The 9,855-nt window shown below is 42.4% G+C and overlaps 1 protein-coding gene across 1 annotated transcript in view; it reads left to right on the plus strand.

Moving 5' to 3' along the window:
• ITGA3 (integrin subunit alpha 3) overlaps positions 1–6,416 on the plus strand; it is a 69,433-nt gene extending 63,017 nt beyond the window's left edge. Inside the window, exons 19-26 of the mRNA XM_066587334.1 lie at positions 766–868; positions 960–1,136; positions 1,721–1,816; positions 2,594–2,707; positions 3,011–3,109; positions 3,218–3,343; positions 4,822–4,972; positions 5,480–6,416. Coding sequence (XP_066443431.1) covers positions 766–868; positions 960–1,136; positions 1,721–1,816; positions 2,594–2,707; positions 3,011–3,109; positions 3,218–3,343; positions 4,822–4,932 — 826 coding nt within the window. The 3' untranslated portion in view covers positions 4,933–4,972; positions 5,480–6,416. The remainder of the gene's footprint in view (positions 1–765; positions 869–959; positions 1,137–1,720; positions 1,817–2,593; positions 2,708–3,010; positions 3,110–3,217; positions 3,344–4,821; positions 4,973–5,479) is intronic.
• Positions 6,417–9,855: the final 3,439 nt, after the last annotated feature.

Genomic DNA, 9,855 nt, shown 5'->3' on the forward strand with positions numbered 1-9,855 from the left:
CATCACCGTAAAAATGGTAGATGGTCTTGGGGAACAATGAAAGACACTCACAATAGATGACTCATTCCTTCTGCTCTGTGTCTGATAGACCTGTTGTTAAGCAACTCTGATAATGGGTCTGATGTAGTTATGGGATGTTTTTACCCAAAATATATTATAACTACAGGCTAAAACTATGCATAATTAAAAGGGTTGTCTAATGTGTACAAGTCTTTCTTGGAATGAAGCTGCTCCAAAGAGTCCGGTTACTCTAATTCTTGATGATCGGGTGTTATCATCTTGGTAGCTTCATACAGACACTTATTCGCTCTGCATTGACTGTTGCAGAGGGACTTTAGTTGAGCCTGCCATAGTGGGACTGGGAGCCTCTCTCGGCAGCAACTTACTGCTATGACTCTTAGATACGGGTCTTGAATGGAAGACTCCCACTATGATGTCCATGTACCGCAATAGAGTATATATGGAAAGGCATTGACCAGATAAGACAGCCCCATTAAAGTGCTATTTAGTGATGTTAATAGGGGGGTGTCTGTGACAACTTCCAATTTAAGTAGATAAAAAGTGGTTTTAAAGGTGCTTCTATATGACGTTCAAAGTGCTGTTCATATAGATTTCATGAACGATAAAGAATGAACAGTATATCAAAGTAATAAAATATTTGGAGTAGAGTTACCCTTTAAATCAGGACAGAGGACATACGGTATTAGTATTGTGCATTAAGTAACAAAGTCTCCTTCCTTACTCTCTATGATGGGCTCTACACAGGATGCCTCAGAACCTACAGACCTATTTTAGTGGCCAAGTGATGGGGGAATCAGCCATGAAGACAGTACAAGATGTGGGAAGCCCTGTGGAGTTCGTATTTATGGTGAGAGATGGTTGGGGATTGATACAGTATCCCTAAATGGAGGTTAATAGTGGAAGACATTAAGCTAGCATGTGTCAACATTGTGTTCTAGGTTAAAAATGAAGGTGAACCCCTCAACAACTTGGTATCCCTAATCCTAGCTGTCGAATGGCCATACGAAGTGACCAATGGGAAGTGGCTTTTATATCCTACAGAAGTGTTGGTGAAGACCCAGAATGTGACACAGTGCCAGCCTGCTGGACATATCATTGACCCTTTGAACCTCACAGTAAGTGTACATCACAATTGATCTCCACCAGCTGTCAACCATGTCCAGGTTGTTGTCCTCAGGTTTAACCAACTAAGCCAAAAGAGATCGGAATGGGAAAAGTGTAGTAACTGATACACACACATTTCCACTAGCATTGTCAAGCTAAACCATGGTAAAGCATTTGGTAGCCATGGGTCAAGAGAGGAGTTTAGAGACACTTGACGCTTAGAAAAGCATTGGACATCAAGAGGCTGTAAGAAAAATCAGGTAAAGAGGTCATCCACTTTGGACAGTCCCTTTTTTCTAGAAGAGCCTCATAGGCAATTAGCTGTTAAATGTAAGGGAAACTCACAGTAAGTTATCCAGTAGTGCCTCCACAGGAAACATGAAGAATTACACCTCTCCCACCAAAATCAATAGGATGTCCATGCCAATTATGAACCTGCTTGGTCCTCCAGGGTGAGAGACGCTGCTTTCCGCTTGGACTAATAAATAAGAATACTGAATGAGCGTTTGTGCATTTTTGTTGCATTTCAAGATAGTAGCTAAAATAAGTTGCCTATTACAACATGTGGTTTAACCGTTTTTTTTCTTTGGTTCAGCTCTCTGAGGGTAGAAGACGGAGGAGAGACACTGTCAAGTTGGATTTGCCAGATGTAAAGGTTTTACCAGCTGTTAAAAGACCAAATACTGTCCTGGTAAGAATCAGCACATGATTGTCAATGTCTTGAACCCTCACATAAAACCTTTTTGTATAGTTCAATGTTTGTCATCGTAGCGTGGGATTGTTATTGATATCAAGAGATAATTAGGGTTCCAACTTCTTGTTCCACCTTGTTGTCCTATCTGGGACCATCAATATTGTTTCTTGAAGAGCTGAACATGAGCATTTCTTCTTAAAGAGGACCTGTCATATCTTTGGGTCAGCAAGTGCCAGCTGCATAGGAGGACCTGTCATATTTTTGGGTCAGCGGGTGCTAGTTGCATAGCTTTGCAGCCACGATCCTTCTGACTCTGGTGCAGCTTTTCACTCATCTGTACTCCTTTCCTGTTCACTCACACCAACCTCCATTAGTATTGGGTCCTGGTGATGTAAATCTGTCAAGTGGGCGGTCTCCTCCACCCACTGTCAAGGGATAACGTCAGATTTCCTCCACCCACTAATGTTACCCATTAACTGTGATCAGATACCCAATGCCAGGACCCAAAACTAATGGAAATCAAAGCAAGAGAATAGTAGGAGTACAGAGAGAAGAAAAAGAAAAGCCTCGTAAAGTTATGCAGCCAGCCCAACCGACTCCAGGACTTGACTGGTCCTTTTTAATTATAAACCCCAGACTCATGTTTTCTTCTGTTCTCCTTGACTTTGCAGGATAAGATCAGTTACCTATTTCATGGCATTGTAAAAACTCCATTGTGTAGCACGCATTTCCCTGCCTTCACCTATGTTTTAACATATTGCATTGGGTTTACAGAGGTGTAAGGGCGGCAGTGCCAAATGTGTGCGTTTTGAATGCCCTTTGAATGACTTGGAAAAGCTAGCCAATATTACGGTGCGTGCAAGAGTCTGGAACAGCACGTTCTTAGAGGTAAGAAAAACTGTTGATTCAATCCTTAGTCTGTTAATGCAGTTCCATTATGGCAGGACATGAATTGGCATGCAGCTGTAGTTTGGTCCTTTAATGCCTCTGTGAGGCAATGTACTCTCTCCTGTATTCTCCCCTAATATTTCTAAGGAAGTATATTGGGTCATACCACGGAAGCACATCAAGGGATAGTATCAACCCAAAGTGCACTATGGACGCCACAGTATAGATCCATAACATAGGCATAACTAAAATATCATCTTTTTCTCTTGTGCCTGAACATTGTTTATTCTGTTGTTCCCCTAGGATTATAGATACGCTGACAGAATTTGGGTGGAAGGATCAGCAGAACTTTATCTGAAAACCAATATTGATGCCATAAAAATGCGAAGTCAACATGTATCAGTACGTGTTTCTACTCAACATCAGCTCACCAGTTTGTTAAGATATATTTTCCCACATAGATTAACCATATGTTAATTCTTTTCCTCTGTGTATTACTCTTGAATTCAGTTTGCAGTCACCATAGACTCTGAACTGGTAGAACCACCGCCGGCTGAACTTCCGCTCTGGATGATCATTGTCGCAGTGGTAGCTGGTATTTTACTTCTAGGACTTATCATTCTCATCCTCTGGCTGGTAAGAAATGAAATCCCATCAAATATGGCCTCTTATGTATAGTATCTGCGGGTTCAGAGGTGTACTGGGAATGGGCTACCGGGGGCCAAGGGGAGTGCAGAAAAGCCCTCTTGCCTCGGGGCATGAGTTAAAATAGCAAACTGAACTTTTGCCCCTGTATATCACTCATGTGTCATTAACTTCACCTGTGTTAATAGCAGTACTTGGTTGTGAAGATTAACCATTGGCCACTAGTTAGGACCTCTCACTGCCATAAAGAAGACTTTGATGTATAATGATATTAACACAACGTTGGGCTTCTGACCCCTATTTATTTATCCATTATAGTCATAGTCCTGGCACGGTAACTGATGGGCCTGTACATTGAATGGTAATATAGACTATATTAGCCAAATGTTGAAATAAGGGCTCGAATCCCATTATGTTCTACAATAGTCAGCCCTGCTGGTCATATCTTCTGATGTCATTGTCTGAGGTTGCTTCAGAAACTCACCAGTGCTCATAAAGCTGTGCCAGGTGGAGGACTTTTGCAGATTAGACTGCTGTACTGCCTTTCCTTGGACCCACCAGATAACAAACCCATAAGAAATAGACCTAGGTGGCAAATGATTGTCTCCAAAGTCATCTCCAAATGGGGTAGTCTCCTGCTGGACGTTTGAGACCACGTTGTACGAGGCACAATTGTTTTGGATCTCTTGGTTTTCTGGTGGGCCAGTCTGACTCTGGTTGCAAGAGATTTTCTTCAACATCCTAAACTTCATATATCCTGGAAGATGTCAAGTGTATCCCAGTGCTACCCATTGAAAGTGTGCATGTTTTATCCCTTGCTTGCCTTTTATTCATCGCTTGCTGATATATTTAGCTAATTATTCATGCCCCTTATCCTGTATAGAAAATATTATATTGTTTTTCAAGCTGGTGGGAGGCATCTCTAGTCTCTTAGGCTGATCATACACAATAGACAGCTATGTCTCCTGTCCTCCCTGTAGACATGCATGCTCAGCTCGGTCCAGAATGCATATGTTCTGAATGGGCAGAATGTAGTAAGTAATCTCTGGCAGCGGCTTATCTCGCCAAGAGCAAAAAGATCAGGCAGTTTGAAATACAACTACCTGTTCCTGACATGTGCCATTCTGGAGGCCCCGATACACATTAGATGGTCAGATGTCATCTGTCTGACACATACAGATGGATTCTCCTTTATCTTGACTCGTGCAGCGCGCTACATTGTAATCTTAGGGCATCTACGCTATTTGCTTAGCCCGGCAGTCAATAGACTACAATGGGTTACGTAAATAACATAAGGCGACAAACATTCATTGAACGAAAAGCTCTGGTGGGACCAACCGTTTGTTTGTCGATAAATACATCTGTACATCTAATGTGTATGGCTAGCTTTACACTGTTGTTTTGTGATAACCTGTGACATTGCCCTTTGAATTTCCTGCTCGGCCCCTCACCACTCTCCTGCCTTGTAGTGTGGATTCTTCCGGAGGGCGAACACCCGTGCCAAGTATGAGGTCAGAGGTCAGAAGGCTGAAATGAAGGTGCAACCATCAGAGACTGAGAGATTAACACAGGATTCCTGAGTACGACCTCTGACCACTGACCCCCAACCCTGTCCCTCGGGTAACCAACCAATCTCAGCCAAGTGTTTGCAAACCTTTCCCACCTCCTCCCGCTACTTGTGTCTCTATCTATTGGTCTCCATGGTATCTGATAATTTACTGTACAATCTTAAAGCCAACGCCTCTTGTAAAGTTTACAGGTCTATTTTCACTCTGCTTATTCTGTCTTGAGCTACTTGACAAAAGTTTTTGTATTTTTCCACCTTTATGTCTTTTTTTCACCTCATGTCCAATTTTCATCCATAAATTTTACCTACAACTTGCGTCATCTCTTCGTTTCATATGACGTCTTCTTCTTCGTCACCACCATCTTAACCTGTTCCTATACACAACTTCACTGTCTTCGGGACTGTCCCATATTAACTCTTTTCTTATTTTACTTCCTGGTATCTTATCTCCTTAACTCATTTCTTTACCGAACCATCAACTTTCTCATCTCAACATATTCTAATCACAACATCCATATTGTTCCTCCCTTCATGTCTCCTTGCTGCCCCTGACTCTGCAGGTTGGATTTTTCCATCGTGTCAGACGTTACAGCCTGGGCCAAACTCACTATGCCGTGTGCGTCCGTCAAGAAGAAAGACAGAAGCTGTGTGGGAGGCTACCTAACAGCCAAAGACATTGGGTCACCACCTGGAAAGAAACAGCCAGATACTACTGAGGGCATTCTACTGCCAAGACTCATCGGGAGCTGGAATATCTCCCTCTATGACGTTGGCTTCACATTGACAATGAGGACATTGCGAAAAGGGTTGGGGAGAGGGGCAGCTATAGATTATTTTATAAATGACTTTATATAGGAATCTTATTATTTTACTATGCTGGAAAAGAAAAAGACCAAATTATCCTGTGGCACTGGATTATGAGCGGCAGATTTCCATTTGACTTTGGTGCCATGAAATGGGGGGGTATGACCTAACACTGGACTATGGAGACGGACTATCCTGTAGCACTGGAATGGTGGAGACACTGGAAGAACATAAATTATCCAGCAGAACATGGGTACGGAGACTTGAATTGTTCTATGCTTTTTGTGACTTTGGATCAAAGACACTGGAAATAAAAATATAAAGTATGTTGCAATTTTTGAGCAAGAACATCCAGATCTGAAGCTCTGGAGGAAGCACTGAAAAAACTTTTGGAGTGACACTGGACGAACCGATTCCCTCATGGAGATGACTCCTCATTTGTATTGCACATAATAAACCTGTATATTTTACAATACGCCATATTTATGAGTATAGATATGGTGAATCTATATGGACTATATGTACCTTGGACAGTTACAATGGATGAAAAGCTCATTCTGCTTCAGATAACACAATGATCCGTATGATATAGCTTGGTGGGTATGGTATATGGAGATATCATACTCTTCCAATATTTTCATTATTTTCTTTTCACCCCAAAGTGTTGTGAATAAAATAGAATAATGAAATACATTTCTGGATGTGTAAACCTTAAATTTAAAGGGGTTGTCCTCTTTAGGTAGTCTGTTTATGTTAGAAGGCTCCCTAGATGAGGAGTTGACCATAGGACGTCCCACTACTAAGATTCCTAGTGATCATTTGTATTCTTTGTAAGAACCCATAACAAAGTGTCAATTTTCCTGTAGCGCCGCCACATGAAAAATGGGCGCCAGTATGGTGCTATTATTTGTGGACTATATGACACTACTGATATACCCGGCTTCGCCCAAGTTAATTTGTTACAGGTTTGTACATGCTGTTCGCACAGAAAATATTATGAAGTCGTGGTTACTTTAGAGGAACCAAGGGAAAAAATGTGTATACACATAGAGGAGCATTAGATTCTCATCAGACTGCATGTACCAATGTCCCTCTGCAGAATGTGCCACCCCTCCCACACTCCTCACTTTTTACCCTTAAAGGTAACTCCCATTTTTATTCAAATTTACCCCCAGACTGGAGTTTGTAGCCCCTTCTTAGCCTTAAAGGCATATTCCATCCATGCAATTCATGGTCGCTTTCTTCTGTTCAGTAAATGCACGTAGAGGTGACTTAGATTCTTTTTAGTATATACACAGGAGGTACCTAGTGAGGTAGGTAGAGGTGAGGTAGATTATTCTCAGTATACAAATCATTTCCCTAGGCTTTAAGAAAAGAACTAGGTATTGTAGATTTTTTCACACTTAAAATTGATTATTGGAGTTGCAACACCTTTGCTTTTCTTATGTAGGACCTAAATAATGCGCCAAATTTCATGCTTGTATGACACCGGGAAGTTACATAACATAAGTGTTCACTAAAGGTCCATTTACACGGGACGAATGTTACATAACATAGGTGTTCAGTAAAGGTGCATTTACACAGGACAAATGTCGGGCAAACGATGCATAAAAGATCAGCGACCGTTCAGTAGTGAACGGCCGCTGTGTCATCTCAATGGAGAGGGGCGGGGGAGCGAGAGGAGAGAAATCTCCTGCACTGCCCCGCCCCCCTGCTGGCCGCTCAATGAGCAAGACAGTTCCGCTAGCGTGGAAACACAAGGACGAGTATCGGGCATCGTTTGCCAGACATTTGTCCCATGTAAATGGACCTTTACTTTTGCACTTAGAATTGAATAATCAAGTTGCAACCCCTTTGCGTTTCCTATTTAGGACCTAAAGAATGGTTATGCCAAATTTCAAGTTTGTGTGACACTGGGAAGTTAGAGAATTGGATTAGGTACATTACATAGGGGTGCACTTACTTTTGCAATTCAGATTAAATAATCAAGTTGTGACTCCTTCACTTTTCCTACTTAGGACCTAAAGAATGCTCGTGCCATATTTCACGTTTGTACGACACCGGGAAGTTACAGAATCAGTGGCGAGTCAGACAGTCAGTGAGGGCTTTCGCCTTTATATATATATATCGATTATTAGAGCTTAAAGGAACTTTCCTAGGTGAGAGACAGAACACGGATCCCATATTCATGAATGCGACAAGAGGGGATGTCATACCCATTTTTAATTTCATATTACGTCAGTGAAGTACATGAAAGGTGACTATTATAATTGGGGCCACCTTCTGGGGCTGATTGATACCAGCACTCCTCTAACCACCTGGGACAGGTGCGTTGTTTGCTCCCATCTTCTTTGCATGCAGTTTGCGCTCCGTTAATGCTTGTGCAGTAGCACTTATTGCCGGGCTGCACTTGGACTGCAGGTTCAGGCCAGCAAATTGCAAGCAATCACAAGCAGCAGCTGCTGGCGCTCATGTAATAGGACCTGTTGAGTTAACTTTCCCAGAACCTTGTCAGCGTGCATTGTGGATACAGTATGCTCGCACTGATTCTCATCTGCATTTAAAATAAGGGGTGCAGCCAACCTTGACTGGGCCCTCTTTTCCCAGGGGCCCCATAGTTATTGCATGAGCTGCCTCTACGGTAAGATGAGCGTGTAATATCATTCACACATATGTATAGGAATGCTTCTAGAGATTCCCAGAACCGATAACACATGGAAGGGTACATGGCGTATATTTCATGTTCTGCGCCAAAATTCACGTGTTTTCATTGTCCCCAATGGGCAGATTTGCGCACACGGATTTCAAATTTGTGCTATAGAAGACAAATAAATAAGGCTGCAATCAAATAACTGTGCGCAACTGACATCAGACAGCACACAGATACATACCCTGCCCATGTGCTGTCCGATGTGCCGGACAGTAGACCTTGCATGTCCTGCTCTTGGCCATGAAACAGACCAGAATAGAGCGTGCGGTGATGAATTTACACGAATTAAAAAAAACACGTGTCTGAATAACCGAATTCATTTTAATGGGTCTGAGTTCCGTCCGAGTTTACTCAGTTACAAACTTGGACAGAACCGGATGTAAAAGTCACCCATGACGTGGATTCCACACAGTTGAGCGAGGCGAATTCACATGCAGACTCACAGCAGCGCAAGCCATAGCCGCACTGCTGTCCTGTTACACACGGACGGTGGCTGTAGGCTAATTACAGGAGTTCTGCTGTGTACAGAGCTGTGAGGGGAAGAGGTGAGGCCTAGTCATCGGAGGAAGAGAGAAGACAAGATGGCCTCAAATCTGTGATAAGCCGATACTTTAGTGAGTGCGAGTATGTTGGAAATGTGCTGGAGTCATTGTATGATGGGCAAGTAGTGTGAGATATCAGTATATAAGAAGCTGATACTGGGGGCTATCTGTGCATAAGGGGTTTATAGTAGAGATATCGCTATAAAAGAGGCTGATACTGGGGTGTATCACTATATAAGAGGCTGATATTGGGGGATATCACTAAATAAGAGGCTGATACTGGGGTGTATCACTAAATAAGAGGCTGATACTGGGGTGTATCACTAAATAAGAGGCTGATACTGGGGTGTATCACTAAATAAGAGGCTGATACTGGGGTGTATCACTAAATAAGAGGCTGATACTGGGGTGTATCACTAAATAAGAGGCTGATACTGGGGTGTATCACTAAATAAGAGGCTGATACTGGGGTGTATCACTAAATAAGAGGCTGATACTGGGGTGTATCACTAAATAAGAGGCTGATACTGGGGTGTATCACTAAATAAGAGGCTGATACTGGGGTGTATCACTAAATAAGAGGCTGATACTGGGGTGTATCACTAAATAAGAGGCTGATACTGGGGTGTATCACTAAATAAGAGGCTGATACTGGGGTGTATCACTAAATAAGAGGCTGATACTGGGGTGTATCACTAAATAAGAGGCTGATACTGGGGTGTATCACTAAATAAGAGGCTGATACTGGGGTGTATCACTAAATAAAAGGCTGATACTGGGGGATATCACTAAATAAGAGGCTGATACTGGGGTGTATCACTAAATAAGAGGCTGATACTGGGGTGTATCACTAAATAAGAGGCTGATATTGGGGGATATG

Source organism: Eleutherodactylus coqui, chromosome 13, assembly GCF_035609145.1.
Source record: "Eleutherodactylus coqui strain aEleCoq1 chromosome 13, aEleCoq1.hap1, whole genome shotgun sequence".
NCBI lineage: Eukaryota > Metazoa > Chordata > Amphibia > Anura > Eleutherodactylidae > Eleutherodactylus > Eleutherodactylus coqui.